At 34.9% G+C, this 22,928-nt stretch overlaps 1 protein-coding gene across 1 annotated transcript; it reads left to right on the top strand.

Moving 5' to 3' along the window:
• The first annotated feature begins 12,936 nt into the window (after positions 1-12,936).
• On the top strand, positions 12,937-22,679 carry LOC129309349 (U1 small nuclear ribonucleoprotein C-like). The gene is made up of 7 exons (XM_054950909.1): positions 12,937-13,156; positions 13,259-13,315; positions 13,394-13,436; positions 21,116-21,157; positions 21,256-21,529; positions 21,966-22,223; positions 22,406-22,679. Exons 2-6 carry the CDS (start codon positions 13,308-13,310, stop codon positions 22,217-22,219), a joined length of 621 nt encoding a protein of 206 aa, XP_054806884.1. The 5' UTR covers positions 12,937-13,156; positions 13,259-13,307; the 3' UTR covers positions 22,220-22,223; positions 22,406-22,679.
• Positions 22,680-22,928: the final 249 nt, after the last annotated feature.

Genomic DNA, 22,928 nt, shown 5'->3' with positions numbered 1-22,928 from the left:
TGAAAAGCTCGTCTTCATTTTGGCTCTGTTAGGGCATGACTTTTGGTCCCATTATTGATAGATTAAAGCTCCCAAACACTCAAGGTAAGATCATGGTACTTTCTTCTTCTTTTCTCTCCCTCATTTATGATTATTTATGTTAGGGTTTGAGTTGGGAGATGGATTTTGGTCCATAAGAGTATGAGTCCAATTTTATTGATTAAAATGAGATTAATGAGAGTGATTTAATGTATTAGGATACCACATTGATAATTTTAGAAGTGGTTGGTCCATGGGAGCATCTAATATCTGAAATTGGTATTTATAAGGTAGTTAGGAGAGCTTAATGTGCATTAATGATGGTTTGAGGTGTTATTAATGATAATGTGTATTAATAGAATCTAATGAGCCCATTGGGTATGAGTGGGTAGTAATTATGAGTCGGTTAAAATAGTGTATAAGGAGTTTTATATTGATAAAGCTTAAAGAGTTAGATGATGATGATGATATCCTTATGATATGGTTGTAGAGAAATTCATCTTGGCACCATTCAAGCTCATTGAAGCTTGAGAAAGTTAATATAGTGAGAGGTAAACCTTTGACCTCTCAAAAGTTTGAAGTAACTGAGGGAAACTTAATTTTTATATTTATATGTTAATTGTGTTGTGAAAATGTGTTTTATAGTTTATTTGATGATGCATGTTGGCAAGTGCATGATTGTGAATTGGTTTCTTTTGAAAGAAAACCTTGATTTCTACCACCCTTAATGTCTTGTGAAATTAATTGTGATTTATGAATAGGGGTGGAGAATTATGATGAAATATGTGCTAAAGTGTAGAGCATTTGTGTTATGTGAGTTCATGTGCTGAGAAAAGATTGTTAAATGCATATTATGTGTGAAATATACATAGCATGATCATTGGCGGGAGTTTGCCTAGGGAGAAAACTAGATTGGTTGAAATCTACGTGGTATTTATAGTGACCGTTGGAATTGAGAATTAGCCTTGGCACTGACCGTTGGAATCGGGAGGTAGCCCTTGTCCCATGGTTGTTTCGAGACTGTCCCACTTGTTCTATAGGGATTTAAACCTAACTAGTCTCTACCGATTCATGAGGAGGCTAGATTAAGGGTACAACACCTCATGATTATTAGTATTAGGGAAAATCGGATTATATAAGTAAGTGAGTTAACCCTGGCCCGATAGCTCCTTATAAGTGAAAGGCTGGGTTAGTCTGTGAAAGATGTAGTCACGTGATAGCCATCGGTTTTGTGTCGAAGGTAACATGAGGATATAAGATTGGCATATGATCATGCATATAAGTCCGGTCACATGGTTGTTAGTTTTGTGGTTCTGCGAGTGTTAAGGGTGCATGGTTGTTATTTTTATGACCCTGAGTTATGTTTTTGAAAATAACATGATATAGTTTTTGTGACAAATTCGGTCACATGATTGTTAGTTTTGTGAACTATGGCTTAATGCTATGTGAAATATGTGTTTATGTGCCTATTTGCATCCATTTACAATTAATATATAACTGTAAGGGTTAAGTAAAACTTGGTTACTGAGTGGTTGTACTCACCCCTCAATTCTCAATATTTTCAGGACCCAGCTCATTGGATCTAAGTGAGGGAAAACATATTGAGGCTTAGAATTGGTGGAGTAAATCCTCGATATGCCTCTCTTTTATTATTTATATGCGTATTTGTTAATGTAATTGCTAACTAAGATTAATTGTCATGATTGGTGTACTACTTGTATGATTTTGTGTTTAACTAGTGTATTTTGTGTCCTGAGTTAGTGAGTTTTTGGTTGTGAACCTAAGGATAGGGCCAAAATACTTGTGCAAGTATGAACATATGTATTTTTGAGAAATATAAATGAAATGGTTGATTTTATGCAACTTTTCCTTCCCTCCTTCGTTTTGTGAAAATTGGGATTGAGTGTTGATTTTGTGAAATAAGTGTTTCTAGTTGTTTCTGGTATGTTGCACGAGTCCGCAAGAGTCCATCGAGTATGGTCAGAGGGTTAGTGTAGGCTATTGGCACGTGTGGTTGAGTTGGGATACCCCATTTGAAAAATTTTGTGAAAATGTGTCGAAATAGGTTTTAGTGTCCAACTTTTGATAGAAAATGAATTTGAGTGTGAAATTAGTGCCATTAGCTAGAGCTAGGAGAAAGCTCTGTCTAGATATCAAAACCACCTCAATCAAATATCGGATGGAGATTTGGGATGCGTTGGAAGTCCGCTCCCTATGCTGTCAAATGACAGCACTAATTTGTCAATTTCATGCAATGCATCGCGGCGCATGGCACAGAGAAGACACACTGCGGCGCACGAGCCGTAAGCCGTGACGCACGTGTCATTTTCTACACAAAAATGATTTTTGAGTTTTAAAACTCACTTTTTAGGTCCAATTAGTTTTCAAGCTTCCGCTTTGTTTTTAAAACTCACTTTTTGGGTCTCAATTGATTTTCAAGCTTCTGCTTTGTTTTTAAAACTCTGATTTGGAGTCCTTAAATTTATGTACGGGATTTGAAATGGCAAATTAGGATTCCTGTGATGATTTTTGAGAAATTCTTCTTTCAAAACCTGGTTAATTTTGATTTAGAGATTATTTATGGTTTAACCTCAGGGAGGTTACAATTATGATTTGTGAAATTGGGTTACATGCATTGAAATTTGGTGTTCATGTAAATCATGTGATGTATATTAAACATGCGAAAGTAATTTCAAAATGCATTTCGAAGTGGTAGTTGTGGTGTTCAAAACGTATTTACTTTTCTAATGTATTGTGAATGAGTAATTGATGATAAATATGTTAAAGAGGAATATAAGAGATTAAAAGTGAGATATTTATGTGTTATAATTAAAAATGAGAATTTATACTTATTTGGGTAGCACATGATCGTGAACCCAACGTGTGAATGTGATAAATAATAAATGAAAATGTGAAAACGAATGAGTATTGATTATGGTATGATCAATTAGGGGTGTTCATGGGACGGGATGGGACCGGGAAACCCCCGTCCCGTGTCCCGTCCCGAAAAAAAGATCGGGACTGAACTTTGGTCCCATGTCCCATCTCATCCCGAAAGTCGTCCCGTCCCCGACCGGGACAAGATTGGGACGTCCCACCGTCCCGAAAATGAAATAATATCGAAAAAAGATCTGAATAATAATTTATTAAAATTTTAAATTATATAATTTATTAAGTTTAAAATCAAAACAACACAAGTACATAAATAACAATAATTTAAAATTAAGTATTGAATTATATTAATCACAACTACACATTATAATAACAAATACAAGTGATCTTTATGCTATAAGATTAGTAACAACAGGCAAGTCAAATATAACATCAAATCATTATTCTTCTACTTTAGTGAAGATGTGCTAAGCTAATTACTCTTCTAAAAATAAAACAAGAAATACATTATAAATAAAAGTTATTAAATAGAATATATAAGAATAAATTATATTAATATAATTAATATATTATAAAGAAAGATATCACCATGTTTACTCCATGCTATTAAAATTATCAATATAAAAAAACTTTAGTTTTAAATAAGAATTGTAAGTATTAAATTATAATTGATATAATTAATATAAGTATAAATTATATTAATATAATTTATATATTTAAAATAAAAAATAATATATATAATATTCGGGACGGGACGGGACGTCTCGATGGTAATCCCGTGTCCCGTCCCATCCCAAACCCCTTTCCTGTCCCGTCTCGATTATTTTCGGGCCGAAACAAGACCCGTCTCGATATGATCGGGACAATACCGAGCCAATCGGGATGGGTCCAGACTGAACACCCCTATGATCAGTGGACAGGAGTTCGCTTAAGGCTTGAGGGTAGAGAAAAATTTATATGGTATTTAGGCAACCCTCTGGTGCACAAGGTATAGCCTTGTCTCATAGTTTGTTAAGAAACTGTCTCATAATTTATCGAGGGATTAGAACCTAACTTTCTCCACCAGTTCAATGAGGATAATAGCCTAAGGTATGAGACACCCTAAAGATTTGAAAATGGGGGAAGCCGTGGTCTAATAGTGAGTCATATGATCTTTGGTTAGGTCACACCTCATGGTTGGTAAGCTTAGGTAGTCTAGTCACATGGATGGAGCCATATTCAGTATTATAGCCTACGGTTTCAATCTGAGAAATAAAGAGGGTATAAGATTGGTTGATCATTACCTATGTAAATATATGACGTGTCACACATGTTGAGTTGTAGCAAGTCATGTGAATAATGGGTCATGGTCACATATTTAAAAGTATTGTGAAAATGCACCTAGTGTAAATAAAATAAAGATGTTATAAAATGAGTAATGATGATGTTATGGTGTATGTAAGCATGTTTTAAGTACTTGATTTCATATGCATGTGCTTGGTCTATAATTGATATATAACTGCATAGGGTAGATTTTATTTTTGTTATTGAGTGGCTAGACTCACCCTTATTTTTTAACACTTTTAGGCTCTAACTCTGGTGTAAAGAAGAGAAGGCTTAAGAGGCTATGAATTAACACGTTTTATTGTATGACTCTAACTTAAATTTATTTCGTGTAATAGTATATGATTGCCAATTCTAAATTTGCATACCATTACACTTGCACTATTTTGGTTGTTGCGAATGTATGATTTGTATTTTGGGCTCTGAGTAATTGTATATGGTGAGATATATGTGTTTATAGGGCTAAAATACTAATACAAGTGTAGAAATGATGTTTTAGACATGTTATAATGATTTTTTATGCTATGCAATGACATATTGCCTCCTCCTTTATTTTTGGTAAAAAGGGAGTGATGATTGAATTTTTGTTATACTATTGTCTAAGTGCATGTGACGTGTTATACTAGTGGTCCTAGGTCCAATGGACATGATCTAAGCATTAAAAAAGGCTTTTGACACTTGTTGAGAATTTTAGACGCCCTTTTTGTGTGAAATTTGTGAAAAGTGATCAAAATGTGTTTGGGTGTCTAATTTCCTAGTGTGACTTGTTTTGAAAGTAAAACCTATACCATTAGCTAGTTCACATAAAAAGCTTTTTGTAAATACCTAAATTATGTCATTTGGACATCGGATGCATTAAAAGTTCCTCAATTATGCTATCATTTTTGCTAATATTTTCATGCAATATCACAGTGCATGGCATATGAACCGCGACGTATGACACAGAGTGCAACACACCACAGCGCAATGTGCACAAGTCATGGCGCATTGCCCTATTTCACAACACAAGAGTTGTTTTTCACTTGTTTTTGATTTTTTTTACTTTTCTGAGGTATCCATGCTTCCGTAACTTGTTTTTACTCTGATATAAGAGTTTATAATTGTTTTAAACTCATTTTGATTATGAAAACTTGAGATTCCTTGATTTTAAACTAAAACTTGGTAAGTACTTTTAAATGTTAATCTTTTGATTACCATGAGTTTTATTAGTTAAATGTATTTAATGGAGTGAGATTTTAAAATTGAAAATCTCATAACTAAGGGGACCAAGTTCTTGCATGTTAAATAAGTCTTATAAATAGATGAAGTAACTTTTGGAAAATGAATTCTCAAAAATAAATTTTATTACAATTTTATATAACATGATCCAGCATGTAAAAATCCAAGAACCTTGTATAACTCGATCCGATAAAAAAATTGACCTAAAAGATTGAAAACATAAATAAAATTAGTTTTTGGAATCCACTAGACAAGAGATCGACCTATTGAAGCAAGTAGGAAAAAAAATTAAACACAATCGTACCCAACCACCTGCACTCTAGTAAGAGCAAAGACGTAAAGATCATGTGGCTGTTCCCTAGCCTTGCCTTTGCCCTTACCACCACCCTCATCCCTCACCTTCACCATCGCCCTCCATCGTCCAACAAGTTTGCTTGCCTCTTGCCTCTTATTCATGTTGTTTGCCTCTACCTCTGCCTTTAATTTGCATTGGTCGTTGTGAGTCTTTTGCCTTTGATTATGCTACCTTAGAGTTTGAGGTTTGATTCTTGTCTTGAGATATTATTCTAATGCTAGTTTTGAGGTTTCACTTGTTTTTTATTTTAAGATACTTACTCTAAGTCTAAGTGAGTATGTTAAGGAATTGTTGTTATATACCCCCTTAATCACCCTACAACTCTTTATTTTAGTGTCACTTAATAATTTCATAAAATATTGCTCCATGGATTAAGTTGCTTCCAAGCCATGGATCAGGTTGCTTCCTTGTAAGCACGATTATCATGTTTTGATTTGGTTATTCTTGTTTGAAGTTAATTATAATGCTTTGGTTGCATTGTTTTCATGATATGATGAGAGATATTATCATTCTATATAGATCAAAACCATTCAGATCAATGAACAGTTAAATTTTGTTTAAATGACAATCATTTCCTACTACAAACTGATAGGGTGCATTCATGACATCTCTTTCCTAATTTGATTATGAGTATTTTCTTATTTTAATTGAGTTTATTAAGTTAAAATAAACTGTTATCTCCCATAGAGGAAAAGGGGGGAGCAAAGTGAGTATGCTCAAATTTGGTATCTACTTAGACTAAATCGAACTATGAATTGCCTAACCTTTTCATTTCCATGAAAGAAACCAAATTTTAGTTTAGGAAAAGTCTTGCGTATCCTCTGCGAAGCCCTATATTATGATTATATCATGAAAAAAGAATAAATATGATTACATTGTTAGCAATTATCAATATATTATTAGTTAAATAAAGTTATTATAAATCATACTCTAAGTAGAATTTAACTCCATGTGATGCACAAAGATTTTGGTTTATTTAATTTAAGCATTATAGAGAGAAGAAAAGTAGCAGAAGATTTTGGCTTATTTAATTTAAGCATTTAAAAAAATATAAAAAGTATATTTAAAATTTTTGTTATCGATTTCTCTTCTTTTTTCTTATGTATTTTCTTAATTAAAATTTTATAACTTCATTTATTCATCTTTTGTAGATCAAACTTTTAAAATCTTCTATCCCCTCTTTTCCATTGTACTTGTAAGAAGGTTAATGAAAGATAACTGTATTTTTTTAATGACGTTATATAAATCACGTGACCATCAAATAATTTTAATAATTAAACTTGTTTATTTTTAATAATTAATTATGGAAAATCTTAAAATTTACCATTAGAAATACACAACAAACATAAGGAAAAGAATAGAAAACACTCTTCCCAAGTATGATACAAAAAAATAAAACAAAAATAAATGATGAACCAATATTATATGCTTCCTTGTCAAAAGTTTGGCTACTTTGAGATCTTGCCATTCATTAACATGATGCATCGAATCACCTACAATAACCATGATCATAAAATATGCTAGAGGTCAAGATGCAAGTCTAAAGAAAGGGAATGAGCATCACACAATGTTATATGCTCCCTTATCAAAAGTTTGGCTACTTTGAGATCCTGATATTCATTAACATGATGCATCAAATCACCTACAACAACTGTGATCATAGAGTATGTACGAAGTCAAGATGGAAGTCTAATAAAAGGGAATAAGCATCATATAAACAACGAACTAGTGGGAGTTTTGTTAAATTTCACAAGCAAGCAGTTTTAGGCTAGTTGAGAGTTTCTATACTAGTAACTTTAGTTTACTCATTTTCCCTTCCATATGACAAAGTGCATTCAGGGAAATGCAATTAAACAAACAACTTACCAAGTAGCAATGTCATGCGATAACTGCCAAATCACTTGGGAGGACAAAAGCAATGGATACAAAATTAGTTTCAGACAATCTAAAAGTTAGAGAACTTCCAGTTTTTTCATTTTATTTCATGTTAGTACTTATAGATGTACTTTTTTGTTCTTCTCTATAATATCCTCTCACTACTACAACACCATCATAATCATTAACTCAACATTAATAGGAGTCAATCCATCATCAAAATTATTTGACCTACTCATACTGGAGATTTTTTTTTATAAATGATAGAGCACAATGGCGTCTTGCAACCCATGTAGCCGACCCCACCTATTGGGATAAAGGCTTGTTGTTGTTGTTGTTGTACTGGAGATTTTTTGATAGAATTTAGACACAAAACCTCCCTTAAAAGTATAAGAAACTGGTGCAAAACAGAGAATACGTAGAATTTAAAGGACTTCTGTTTTTAGAGGAATCTTCACCTTGGAGCATCAAACAATCTGAAGTACGTATGCCAATTTGAATAAGTATGCATAGAACCATATTATGATCTGTATCTTGATTCCCTATGTATAAGAGTAGGAGAAAAATATAGGACTATAAATACTGTTCTGGAGTAAAGAATTGAAAAGAATACACAGAAGAAAGCACTCCCTTTATCATCTGTACCTCCATTTACTATGAATACGAATTTAGAAAACTACACATTAAGTACATCTTTAAAAAACAAAGAAAGGATATGTTGGTAAAGTATAATGACTGTTAAATGGAAGGAATCTAAAAGCTAGAAGATTTTCATCCCCTGATGCGAAGGATCATATGCTAGTAAAATACTAAAATTCATGTTATTTTGACTAAGAAAGGGTACAATTAAAACACATAGCAAAGCATGCATGGGGATAGAACTCTCAATATATCATATAAATAACATTTTTCTAGGTATAAAATAGAAGTTACCTTAATGAGTGCTAATGTTGCTAACTCAACTATTTGTAATATCTCCCTTATCTAATCACGATTAGCTGAAAAATCTATGTTAATCAAGGATCTAACCTCAATAAGGATTACCGAGTTTGTAATTTGTATAAATGAAATCTCAAGTTTTTATAATTTAAAATAGAACAAAATCAATTATTAAACTTTTAATTATAATAAAATAATGCTTTAGAAGTATGGGATGTCCAAATAAGTAAAATTGTTGCATGTTATTCTACAACATTTTTGTTGTCATTTGACAACAAATTTTGGCAACTTTTAATGTGCCCAATTTCTTCATCTGACATCTGATTAAAATGATCTAGGTCTCTATGAAAAGCTCTTTTCACAAACTAGCTAATGGCATGAGTTTTATTTTCAAATTAAGTCACGCAATGAAATTGAATACCTAAATACATTTTCAACCATTTTCACAACTCAAGGGTGTCCAAAACCCCATACAAGTGCCAAATGCCATTCCTAACACCCAGACCATACTCAAAGGACTTAGGACTACATGTACAACATACCACATACACATTTATGTCATAGTATTAAATTTTCACTCCTTAACCACTTTAATACCAAAAATAGAAGAAAGGCTTTAGCATTGCATTTCAAAAATCAACATTTACAGTCTCAACCAAATGAACATCCCTACACTTGTACTAATATGTTAGCCTTATTAATACTTTAACATCAAACATACAACATTCTAAGGCTCAAAGTGTATCTCAATTTTAATAAAAACAATATAGTGCAAGTGTAAACAAAATGCATCCTAATTAATAATATTTAAATTATCACACAAAATAAAATGAGGTCAAAAAGGCTATATAGAATGAATCATAGATTTTTAAGCCTCAGTAGTCTTTCCCTTTTCAACACCGGAGCTAGAGCTTGTAAAATATTAAAATAAAGGGGTGAGTCTAGCTACTCAATAACCAATATATACCTACCCCATGCAGTTGTATATCAATTGAAATAAACACATATAAATATGAGTTGATTATTTAAAAGTATCAATTACATATGATACGAGTTATATTTTCACAATTTAATATATATAGTCATATTCCTCATCTCAATCACAAAGTGCATTGCTATAAAACACTCAAACATGAGCCTTAACTCATTATCTCAATACTCATTGCCACTATAATGGCACACTTTTTATCACGACTTACCACAACAAACTTAACAACCATACAACATGTTAAATAAATATATGTGGATGATCAAACTATCCTTATACCCACTTTATTTCCTCCAATTGAAACCGTGGTCTTTAACGTTAATCGAGATTTTGTTCATGTGACTGAACTACCTAAACTCACTAATAGTGAGGTATGACAAGGTTAAAGATTGCAATACTCACTCTTAGACTACGGCTTTTTTCTACTCTCAAATCTCTGGGATATCGTATGCTCTAAGCTAGTCTTCTCGATAAACAGGTGAAAATAGCTAGATTCTAGTTCCTTAACAAACTATGAGGCAGTTTTTCGACAAACAGTGGAACAGGTTGTGCCTTTATGCATGGGAAGGCAACCGTATATACCATTTGGGTTTCATCTACTCCTCTCCCTAAATGAACTCCTGCCAACTGATCATGCAACGTACGATACTCACTCTTTTCACATTTTCATTTACTCAATGACAACACGTTGGGCTCACACTATAACGTTACTTAAGTAAGCATCAATGTCATATTCACAACTTTCTTCACTTCAATCCTCAATTTTACAACATAACCTACTTACTCATTTAGCCACGGATATCATATTCACATATTAATATAATCACATTATCATCACATCACATATTGCATACTTCTCATTCTAGCATATAGTTATAACTTTGAAAATCACTTGAAATTTAATTCCACTTTTCAATTCAAATAGGATTCATACAATATCATAGGGTTCATGACATGCTTACACATTCACAAATTCAATCACACATGCAATTAAATGCCTTTTCACATTCAAACTTAATTAACAAATAACTACTTAAAATAGAATTTTCTCAATTACCTCAAACATTTCAAAGGTTAAAAGTTTGCCCCTCAATAACTTACTTCTAAGCCAAAATGGTGCTCGAACGATTAATCTACAATTAATTAAGTTTGAATTTATTAACATTGTTAAATACTCACTTTCAACTCTCATTTTCTACTTCTAAAACACTCAATACCCTTATTTCTCATACTCAAGCTTACCCATTGAATTTATTAACTTTCCTTAGCTCCCAATAGTTTCATTAAACTCTCACATTGTCATTAGTTGCTCCCAAACCAAGTATATCTACCATAATAAATGGCATTTTATGCCATCAATGCACTCATAATCACCAAAACGTGTAAACTCATTTTCTCCAAGTTTAAATATCTCATATAATTCTCATTAACTCTATTTGAGTCAATGAGTTCAAATCCATGACCTATATAAACTGAAAATCAACTCTACACTTCAACCCTAACTTCAAACTATTGTAGAGAGGAGGAGGAGGAAGGATAGAAAAGACTTACCTTAGTTATTGGGAGCTTCAAATTTTCTCAAATTCTCCACAAAGTTATGCCCTAGTAGAGCCATCTTCATCCTCTCCTTCCAATCTTATGATTTCTCCCTCTATTTTTTAAGTTTGTCATGCACCTATTTCTGTAAAAATTGTGCCTTGTGCCACCTGTTATAGCCTATTGTGCCACGGCGAACCATGCTCATGCTGCGGTGCATGGTACAGAACCGCACATCCTAAGGTCATTATCAAGCCCAAAAAATTTCTTTAATCCTCTTAAACCATTCCTTCCCTCAATTTCACAAAATTAACTTGATTAATTCATTGATAACCTAAGGATTAAAATTCAGAATGTTATACTATCAACCTTGAATCTCAAAGAAATGTAGCTCCCGATGAACCTCGGCCTATCCCACCTACTTTCTTCCTCTCCCATGATGCCATCATATTTCTTTTTCATCCTCCTCCCCTTTGATTTGCCTACACCCAAGACTTTAATGTACCATTATCAACATCCAACCTACCTCTTGAAAACCCTAAGGAGTTAATCTCATATATCATTAAAAAGCCCTTTAAATAACGAAAACCATTCCCTCTAATTCCACCGCTCCAACCCCACAAGGAGTAAAGAAGGGTTAAGCTCAGATGATAAATCCCCTAACTAAAACCTAAAATATGCAAATTTACTCCTCCAATCTCCTTGAAATGCAATAATAAAAACGATAGCCAATAATTCAAACCTTAAGGAAAACATAGAGAGCAGATCATGTAAAGTAAAAGATATGAGAAGTAAATTAGTAAGCCAAAGAAGAAAAAGAAAGAAAAGATAAAGGCGCTTGATTCAAGTTTCAAATGGAAGCAGAGTGAAATCAAATAGAAGAAAAAATAATACACCAAAACGTGAGGATTACTTAGTAAAAGTAGACTAAAAGAACATGATGTGATAGGTTACAAGTGCCTTCGTCAACACCCATCATCTTGCTTCATCTCCTTCTTCGTGATGCCTTCTGTTGCGACCGATCGAGACGAAGAGATGAAGAAGAAAAGAATGTAAATAACTTAAAAGAAAAACAAAGAAGAAGAAGAATTTAGATCATTAAAAGAAGAAATAACAACAGATGGAGAAGAAGCATGGGGGCAAAAAAGGCGGTGGAGGAAAAAAAGAATATGAGAGAAGTTGAATGGCCGATGGTTAAGGAGGATAGAGAATGAAAAATGTAAAACAAAAACAAAAGGGCAAGAGTGGAAATTCACTATTCAAACAATTGTAGATCTACAGCAATCCCAACGGATTTTATAATGTGTATACAGATATTTACATTCATTTTTTCATGTATTTGAATCGCTCACTTTAAATTAAATTAATTTAATAATTTAATTTAATACTTTAATTAATAACTGTTAATTGTTTGTGTTTGATGGTAAAAAAAAAGAAGATTCATATGAATATGTCATATTGTCATATAATGTGGAATTAAAATTAAGAGATAATAATAATGCAAAATTGTTAAAAAATTTATATCAATTTAAAATTAATTGTTGTCAGAGTCTAAATAAAAAAATTTAAATAGACTGTTATTAATTTAAAATAAATTATTTTTAAAATTTAAATAAATATTTGTTGATAAAAGTAACTTGAATTGATAAATATTTATATAAATTTAATATTAAGTAATTTTTAACGGATATAAATTTGTTCAGCAATTTTTAATTGATATTTTTCCTAAAATTAATTAAGTTAAAAGATCTTTTTAGCCCTTCTTAATTTCAAACAAATAAAACAACCCACCTTCGATGTGCCTGATGAAGCAGGAGTCTTCTCTGCTTGCAGAATTGAAGTTAACGACCGAGGAGGAGCCAGATACGATTTTGGCGACAGTGGGCGTAGACGACGTTGCGGGTCCTCTGTCGGAGTCTTCTGGTGGCCATTGCATTGGTGGCATTCTTTTTAGCTACGAGCCCAGTTACGAATTTGGCAAAACCTAGGGCTTGATTCTATTGCAAACTCAAGTAACATTCTCTTCAGCCTGTCAATTCGGCGAAACCTTGGCGTTTTCGTCTAACTTTGCTTTCCAAAAGATCTGATTCTTCTATTTTTTATTCCGCGGCTAGGGTTTTTTCTGGGTCACCAATTAGCTGCGGGGTTGCCATAGAAACAGCAATGCCTAGGTGTGTACTCTGTGTTATGACTTATAAGTGGTTGATTATGGAAAAACTTATCAACAATTTTTTTAATCGAATCTGCAGGTACTACTGTGACTACTGTGACACTTATTTGACCCACGACTCCGTAAGTTCTATTACTCATGAATACTTTGCACTAGTTCTTCACTGATATAATATTGATTGTAGTTTTGGGGCAGCTTTATTATTGTTTACTCAAGTTAAGCTTGTCAATTCTGTTATTATTTTCTGTTTGCAGTCAATCCGTAAATTTATTCTGACCAGAATGCTATAGATATTGATACCAAAAGGTAAACGATGTCCATAAGTGTGTTCAAAGCGTTAGGCCTCTAAAACATCTTAAAGGCGATGCATAAAAAGGCACAAGCCAACGTGAAACAATAAAAGGCATAAGTTCTCATTAAGCCAGACGTTAAATTAGGAAAATTGTATGCTATGTAGAATAACACAGAAGTTTGGAATAACATTTGCATGAGTTAACTACTCAAAGCACTAATCAAGTCATTAATACCACCACTAAAACATAATCATCAAGAAGTCATGACTCATCCGAGTATCAACTGTAACTCTTTAAGTTATAATTTAAGCCGTATATCATAATATGAAGTTAACAAGTCAGCATCAATTATAAAATATCGAAAGTACAATACAAAGAGCTATAGTAATCACAAGCCATTAATACTGTGACTTATTTTAGGTTTCGTGCAAATACATGAGACCCCCTATGGTTAACTTTACGACTTCAAAAGTGTATCAATCATGTAAAAAAAAAAAAATCTTAGAAGAAATTAAAATAAAAAAGAAAAGCCGTATAGCTTGTTATTTGGATCATCCATAATTGTCATCTCCTTTGTTGGACTTAAATTATTGAACAATCTTACTCATTTGAATCAACTACTATACCTTCCATGCTAGCAATTGAAGTTGAATATCTTGCTGCCTGTGTGCGTGATTTTGATGAGCTAGCTGCCTAGCTCTTTTAGTTTGGCTCCTAGTTTTGTTGATTGCTCTTCCAATGCCTGTTGCTCTTGCTGTTGTCACCCATGTCGTATTTTGATAATTGTTTTTAAGAGCCTAGGCAGTTCAACCCCATTGCAACTTAGTAATGGTAATTAGGATTGCATTACCATTGAGAGAGCTGTTTGGTTGTGTTATGATTTTATAATAATGACAGCTATTAGTTTTATCGGTTATCAAGTTATGCCTTGATTTATAATGTATAGCCATTAGTGTGTATGGCTGTTGCGTATTATTCCTTTTCTTATAAATACCCTATAATTCAATTTGTACACTCTCCGATTGATCAATGATAAGCCTGTGTACTATTCAGCATCTCCTATCTTCTATCTCTCAAATCCCTCTCAATTCCTCCTTGTCTCTCTCTTACCTCCTTTGTTCTTCCCTTAATTTCCTCTATTCTTCACTAAATTTTCTATCAATCAAAATTATTCTTGCATAGTAATGGCATCAGATCTAGGCTGTCCTTGGCATCTTTTACACTCATGTTTAATGATAGAGTACAACGGCGTTGTATAATTCATATAGTTGACCTCAGCTAATGGGGATAAGGCTTGTTGTTGTTGTTGTTTGATGGTATATGGTGAAGACTCATACCCAGAAACAGCAAGAAATGGACGATTGAGTTGCAAGACCTGAAGAAAGATTTGAAAAAGTGGATAACTTATCAGAGATGGTGCTAGCTATCTCAAACCAATTGCAATTACTCATGCGTGACAAAGAAGTCTCCACCAACCATGGTCGAAGAGGTCGATTGTGATTATAGACATGAAGGTCATTCAAATTGAGATAATGAACCACATAATAGAGATGAGCACCAATGCTCGACCCAATTTCCAAAGATGGAGTTTCCTAAGTTTTCTTGGTTCGATGTTGTAGGTTGGCTCATGCGTTGTGAAAGATTTTTTTGAACTCAACAATATTCCAAAAGAGAAGGTGCAAATAGCGAGCATCCACCAAGACGAGAAAGCGTAGTCATGGCATATCACAATAGAGAAAACTTAGGATGGTTTTGAACCCACTTGGGAACAATATGCTGAGTGGCTTCAAGAATGCTTTAGCCTAATGCACGAGACCCCCATGGACGACTTGATATGTCTTCAACAACATGGGTCTTTGGCAGATATCAATGATGCTTTTGACTCAATTGCATGTAAACTTCATCTCTCTCGAGATTATCTCATCAATGTTTACTTGGAAGGTTTGATGAAGGTCAGGTCTAATATGCCTCTTTAAACCCAAAACACTTCAAGAGGCTCGATCTCTGGCTCAAATGCAAGAGATCTTGATTCAACAATTTGTAGAGAAAAAGATGAGTTGCAAGAATGCATCGCATGTGTCTACACTTGTGAACACCTCGTCTCAGTCAAACCAAGCCACTTAGACGCCTTACAAAAATGCCCTCCTGAGTGGTAGGGCCTAGCAGAAAGGGAAGTCACCCTTTTCTCTTCCTAAAACTAGTAATTCTTTGCCAAAAATTAATAGTAACGCCATTAAATCTTTTTTTTTTTTGTAAAGGAAGATGCCAAGCACAGAAGCAAGAATTTATGCTTCTATTGTCATGGCAAATTTTCTAGAGACCATAAATGTCCCCAAAGACAAAAGATGCAACTCCACTTCATTAAGATTCAAGAAATTGTAGAAGATGAAGTTTCAATTGAAGACCCAAAAAAGAATGACAGTACAGAGGAAGAGACACCCTTGATTTCGTTATATGCTAGTGAGGGGGTTGAAGGTGCGTCATCAATGAGGGTTGCGGGTCATTGTGGCAAGAAACAAGTTCAAATCCTCATTGACAATGGAAGCACACATGATTTCCTAGATCTGGAATTAGCAAGGAAGTTGGGGTGGCAGCCCAGTGGTAGCTATAAATCATGGGTTGAGGTTGTTGGTGGAAGAAAATTAGAGGTGAATGGGTTGTGGAAGGTTTTCAGATGGTGTATGCAAGGTTTAGAATTCAATTTTGATTTTAGAATCCTAGAGACACTCTTATGACATGGTTTTAGGGCTGGATTGGCTGAAAAGCATTAAAAATGCTTTCTGGAATTATGAAACCCTTGCTATGTTCTTTTGGTATGGGGGAAAGTTGTGTAAACTTCAAGCCAATACTCCTCATCAGTTATTGATGGTTCAACCGAAGCATCTAGAGATTTGAGACTTATATGAAGATCAAAGTTTATTTGCTGCAACATATCACAAATCAGCAAGACAACCTGCAGCGCTTTTCAGGTCATGCATGTGAGGAAACTCCGCAAGTGATTTCAGCCACTTTGGTTGATTTTTCCAACCTTTTTGAGGAGCCTAAAGGGTTACCACCTTTTAGCAAAGAGCATAACCACCCAATTATCCTACAAGAAGCACAAATCCAAACTTGAAGCCTTATAGATATCTCTTGTATAACCACTGTTGGTGATCTTCAAACAAGGGTTATACAAGAGAGTTCTTCTCCCTTTTCAGCTCCTATAATCTTGGTAAAAAAGAATGATGGCACTTGGAGGATGTGCATCTATTATAGGGAGTTGAACAAGAAAATGTTGAAAAATTAGTATCCAATTCCCTTGGTTGAAGACTTGTTTGATGAATTTAGTGCAACACGATGGTTCACAAAGCTGGCTTTGAGGTTTGGATATCATCAAATTAGAATGGTGCCTGAAGATGTGCATAAGATTGCTTTTAATACTCATAATGGGCACTCTAAGTGGCTAGTCATGCCTTTTGGCTTGACTAATGCCCGACAACATTTCTAGGAGCCACGAACAGCATTTTCAGACCATTTTTAAGGAGGTTTGTTTTAGTATTTTTTGACAATATTCTGGTTTATGGTGTTAACACCATTGAACATGTGTGGCACTTGAAGCAAGATTTCTCCATTTTAAGAAAAAACTATTATTTTGTCAAAAAGAGCAAGTGTTCTTTTGCTGCCACTGGGGTGAAATATTTGGGGCATCTAATTGGAGAAGGCAAAGTTAGAACCGACCCTAAAAGATACAAGCAGTCGTTGATTGGATGGAACCACAAATTAAAGTAATAAAGGGCTTTTTTGGGTTTGGTGTAGCATATGACAGACCCTTTATTAAAGGGTATGGGGTTTTTAACCAAGCCCTTAACTCTTCTCCTCAAGAATGGGTTCGAGTGGTCAAGAGTTGTTACTGAAGCCTTCAATAAGCTTAAAGAAATTTTGATTTCTGCACCTGTACAGACACTTCCAGAATTTTCAAAGCAATTTGTAGTGGAGGTAGATGCTTGTGGAGTAGGTTTGGGGGCTGTTCCAATGCAAGGGGTTCAGCCAATTGCTTAATTTAGCAAGGAGTTGGCTGAAAGGCATAAAAATTAAAGCCAATATATGAGAAGGAATTGATGGCAGTGGTGTTGGCTGTGCTTCATTGGCATCAATACTTGGAAAGGCAGAATTTTATAATAAGATCAGACCAGCAAAGCTTGAAGTGTTTCTTGGACAGAAATGAAAGACATCTTTTCAGATGTTTTGGATTGCTAAATTGGCAGGATTTGATTATGAAATACAGTACAAGAAGGGGAATGAAAATTCTGTTTCAGATGCTCTTTCTAAGATGCCCAAACAGCACTCGATGTGGATACTCCTAGACACATCTTGACCAGAATTACTTGAGAAAATCAAGGGAGTTGGGTTCTTGATGTTGTTTCAGAAATTCAGAGAAAAACTCAAGAAAATGAGGGAGTTTGGGGCCATTTTTCTTGGGATGGCGGCTTGTTAAGTAGGAAAGGGAAGTTGGTTGTAGGTGTTGATTCTACTTTAAGACAACAAATATTAGAGAGGCTTTATGCTCTCCCTTAAGGAGGTCGCTCGGGAATCAAAGCTACTTATCAAAGGGTTAGATCTTTATTTTGGTGGAAAAAATGATAAATAATGTCTGATTTTATTAGACAGTGTGATGCATGTGCTATGTGTAAATATGACGCTGCTGCTACGCCTAGCCTATTGCAGCCTTTACTTATTCCTGGCAAGGTATGGGTGAGTCTCACTATAGATTTCATTTAAGAACTACTAAATCCTTTGGTAAGGATACCATTCAGGTTGTGATTGATTATCTAAGTAAGTATGCATAATTTTTACCCCTTACTCATCCTTTTTCAGCATCGACTTTAGCCCATATTTTTATGGATCACATTTACCAATTACATAGGGCACCCTCAGAAATTATTAGTAATTGTGACCATTTGTTTGTTGGTGACTTTTGGATTGCAAGTTTTAAGGGTGAAACAGCATCTTTCTACTTCATGTCACCCTCAAATTGATGGGCAATACGAAGCGTTTAGTCGTTGTTTGGAAACTTATCTCTAGTGCATGTGCGGGGAACAACCCAAAGATTGGAATAAGTGGTTGTCATAGGCGGAATGGTGGTATAATATCACTTTTCACACTGCAACTAAGACTACTCCTTATAAGATTCTATATGGTCAGAAAACTCCTCTCCACTCTCCCTATATACCTCATGATAGTGTGTTAGATGTTTTGGACACGTCATTTGCAGTAAGAGAAGAGGTGTTGGCTGTTCTAAAGCAGCATCTTCATAGGGCAGCTAACATAATGAAGCAACAAGTGGACTCTCACAGGACTGATCAGGAATTTACAATAGGATAGTGGGTTTTTCTCAAACTCCAGCCCTATCACCAAATTTCAGCAGCCACCAATAGCTCATGGAAGTTGGCTCCACACTATTGTGGTCCCTATAGTTTTAATAAAAATTGGAGCTGTTGCATACAAGTTAGAGTTACCTAAAGATGCAAGGATCCACCTTACTTTCCATGTGTCCTTGTTAAAACTTTGTCCGGGTCCAAAAGTCAAGAAAAGATATCCTCCACTTGACTGGCCTGAAATTCCAGTAACAGCAGAACTTGAACAAATTCTGCAGAAATGAGTTGGTTGCAAGGGGGGTGAGTGATCACTGAGGTTTTGGTTGAATGGAAGCAACTTCCTGATGAAGAAGCCTCTTGGATGCCATTATATTAGTTACAGCAGAAATTTCCTCAATCCGTGGTTCAAGACCCTTGATGGCAAGCGTCTTTTTTTTTGGGGGGGGTTATTGTTATGATTTTATAATAATGATGGCAATTAGTTTTATTACTTATTGGGTTATGTCTCGATTTAGAATGCATAGATGTTAGTAGCCATGGGGTATTATTCCTATTCCTATAAATAGCCTATAAATATAATTCTATTTGTAAACTCTAATTGATCAATGATAAGCCTGTGCACTATGCAGCATCTCTCTTTTATCTCTCTAATCCCTCTCAATTCCTCTGTCTCTCTCTTACCTCTTCTGTTTTTCCCTCAATTTCCTCTATTCTTCCCTAAATTCTCTATCAATTAGAATTATTCTCGCATAATAGGTTGACTTTTCATGTGGGCCCATGTAACTATTATTACCAAAACAATTGTAATACTCATTCACATCTCCCCCCCCCCAATGAATTTTCATTGGACCTCATTACCATCTTTGCATTCCAAAATTGCCCTTTCCCATTTCTTGTCATACAACTCTCCCCTCTTTGCTATCTCCAACGCACCGTTTGCCTCCCCTCATCTCTGCAATTGGCCTCTCCCATCATTTGTGCCTTCTTTGAACTCACTGACAAGGCCCTTCATCTTTGAACTCATCAACACAGCCTCTTCTTTGATATGTTTAACTAGTCAAGTTCATTGCCCTTTCCATGGTTCTTGACGCTCTATAGGTATTTTTCCAATATCTACTAATGAAATCTAAGCAATGTGCTACACAAGGTGTCCAATAAATGGAATGCCTTGTCATTTCTAATAACCCATTAACTGCATTGAAGTTGGATCCATGACCAGTAAACTCCTGTAGTCATTCTCTTTTCCAGCTTACTCTGACTTTTGCAATCGTTTTCACATATGATAATATATCAATGGATTTTACATTTACAGGTCAGGCAATTTGACCCAAACAAAAAAAGCATTTAAGGTCAGATTTTCTGTCATGTCTGCCCATTCAGCATAATGGAGCACCTGTGTTCTTTCCATAAATCTATCATTTTGCATCATATCACTAGTGAGCTCAACTTTCGTTCACATTGGTGCCCACACCTTGGGGTAACTTCAGATTCAGCCCATATTGCCCGATGGCTTTAGTCATCTTCTTATAAAAGCTTCCATTCAAGCAACACTGAGTGGAATCCTAGCATGTTTTATAAACCTACCAATTTATTGATACTCCAGAGTCTTTACCTTATCTAACTGATAATTTAAGTTTGACTATTGCAACTTCCCTTTTTTCTATAGTTAAACTAATTCAAATTTTTTCTTACAAAAGAATTTATTGGACCTTTTTGCCCAGGCTTCTTTGACAATAGCACCACTCTTTTACCTTGTCTGCTTATGTTCTTGTCAACATTTTCGGTCTCAATTGAATTGCCCATCATTTCAAATTCAATATTCAAAGGTGTATCATATGTTGCTTGATTCTGTTTTTCCTCCAAGTATCCTTTCAACTCCTTCCTAACATGCTTTGGAAAAAAAAGAAAAAACTGCTGGAGGCACTTGATTGACAGACCTAGTTGAAGGCAGCTCCCCTTATGATGTAAGAGGTGCTAGCCTTAATAGCACCTTGCCTTCTTGAGACAAGCACCTTTCACCCACTACATTCTGATGTTCACTATTTTAGGATGCTGTTCTTATACTGGAACCTGGATGCTCATGTTTGATATACTTCCATGAGAGTTTCTTGTCTGCATTTATCTCTTGCTAACAGTATTTGTCTAATATTGCAGCCATCAGTGAGAAAGCAGCATAATGCAGGTTACAAACATAAGGTACTGTGTACATATAATTTCCTCATTTTTACATGGTCCATACACTAAATGACATCTCTCTCTCTCTGCTCATTTTTCTTTCCTATTCTTAATGACAGGCAAATGTGAGAGCCTATTACCAGCAATTTGAGGAGCAACAAACCCAGAGTCTAATTGACCAAAGGATCAAAGAACATCTTGGGCAAGCTGCAGCATTTCAACAGGTTGGTGCAGCTTTTAATCAACATCTGTTGACTCAGAGGCCTCGCTTTCCAATCTTGCCAACACCAGGAGTGCCGCCAATTGCTGGAAATGCTCAAATTCCAGGAAGTCAACCACTGATGCCAGGGATTAGACCTCCCGTGTTGCCTAGACCAGTTCCTGGTGCTCCAGGTGGATAATACTCCCTCGCACTTATTTCGTGACTTGACTACTTTTTCCCTCTCTTTCTATTGAAGCATGGGTCTGGCATGTGTCGTCATGTAATTTTCACTTTCCATGTAAATATCTGCAGTTATGTATGCTATAGCCGATGAATATGATCAATGTACATCTTAAATGATTTTCCATCATAATATATTCTTGTTTCCATTGCTACAATTCCCTTTTCAGCTAAATTTCAGGTTTCTTCTGTGACCATTTTTATCAGTGCTAGTTCTCTCAACAAATTTAGTTTTCTTCCAGAATTTTTTTTGTTATTTAACCTGTTAATCTTTGTTAATATAGCAATTAACTTCCATTCTCATGGCAAAAGGGAAATTGGTTGGCTATAAATCAGTTGTTTAATTCTAGTGATGTGTGATTTGAATGATTTTCAATGTGTTCACAGGATATGCTTCTTTACCTACCATGCCTCCAATGGTACCTCCACCAGGTGCACCCATGGCACCAGGTCAAGCAGCTATACCCAGGCCTCCTACGCTAGCTCCCCCAGCTGCTGCTCCTGGCAGCGCTACTACGCCAACTTCTAATGGTGCCCCCTCTGTGGTGTCATCAGCTATGTATCAAGCCAATCCAGCATCATCATCTGGGGGCTATGAAGGTTTCAGTGCCAACGCTCAGTCAACTGAGGGCAATCACTGACGCGGTAATATTGATGCTATGCTATTATTTATCAGAGTATAATGCAATATTGGTTTGTGATCATTTTCATCCTGGCTCTTTTATTTACATTTTATGTAGTTTTTTTTTTTTTTTTTGGGGTTTGGCCTCAGTTCTTTGCATAATTCTAGGAGTTATGACTGGAACTATTTTGTGTTCTTCCTCCAGGTATTTTATCAATGGATTGCACTGTGGCAAATACCAGAGGAATCATATACTGATAATTTCGGCACCTAGAATGTAGGGTTTAGTTATTGTATTTTTGGACCAAAGAAGGAATTTGTATCTAAGTGCTAATGGTTCAGAATTATGATGACGAAGTTTTGTTGACAAATCCTAGTTTGACTGGAAGGGCAAGAAAGAATTGATGTCTAATGCTGTTGTTTTAATTGTCATCTAATTTTTTTATTTGAAAAGAACAGCATTTTCATGATTGTGAAAAGCTTTAGGGGTCTTCCTTGGCAAGAGGGTTTTCTTTCTGCCGTCCAAGTTTCATGCGCAGAGATGAGAGGTGGATCCCATTTTCTATTTTTTACTTTTTTTTTTTCATTTTGCGCGAGATATGTCCGGCATGGGATAGAAACCATGCCCATTTGACCTATTTTGTAAGCTAACAATTTCTTACCCCCAGTTATTTACATGCAGGAAATTATAGTACTATGTATAGTATGTGAAGGAACACAAACTTGAT

This window comes from Prosopis cineraria, unplaced genomic scaffold, assembly GCF_029017545.1.
Source record: "Prosopis cineraria cultivar Desert tree isolate PC_DT_omini unplaced genomic scaffold, ASM2901754v1 PC1, whole genome shotgun sequence".
In the NCBI taxonomy this organism is placed as follows: domain Eukaryota; kingdom Viridiplantae; phylum Streptophyta; class Magnoliopsida; order Fabales; family Fabaceae; genus Prosopis; species Prosopis cineraria.
Note: the sequence above shows the minus strand (reverse complement) of the source record. Positions and strands in the feature narration are given on the sequence as shown.

What these genes read in the sequence shown, in the direction of transcription:
- LOC129309349 (XM_054950909.1), top strand. An exon ending in ATGCAGGTTACAAACATAAG is followed by an intron (nt 21,158 to 21,255) that starts GTACTGTGTACA and finishes TCTTAATGACAG; the next exon opens with GCAAATGTGAGAGCCTATTA. An exon ending in ACCAGTTCCTGGTGCTCCAG is followed by an intron (nt 21,530 to 21,965) that starts GTGGATAATACT and finishes ATGTGTTCACAG; the next exon opens with GATATGCTTCTTTACCTACC.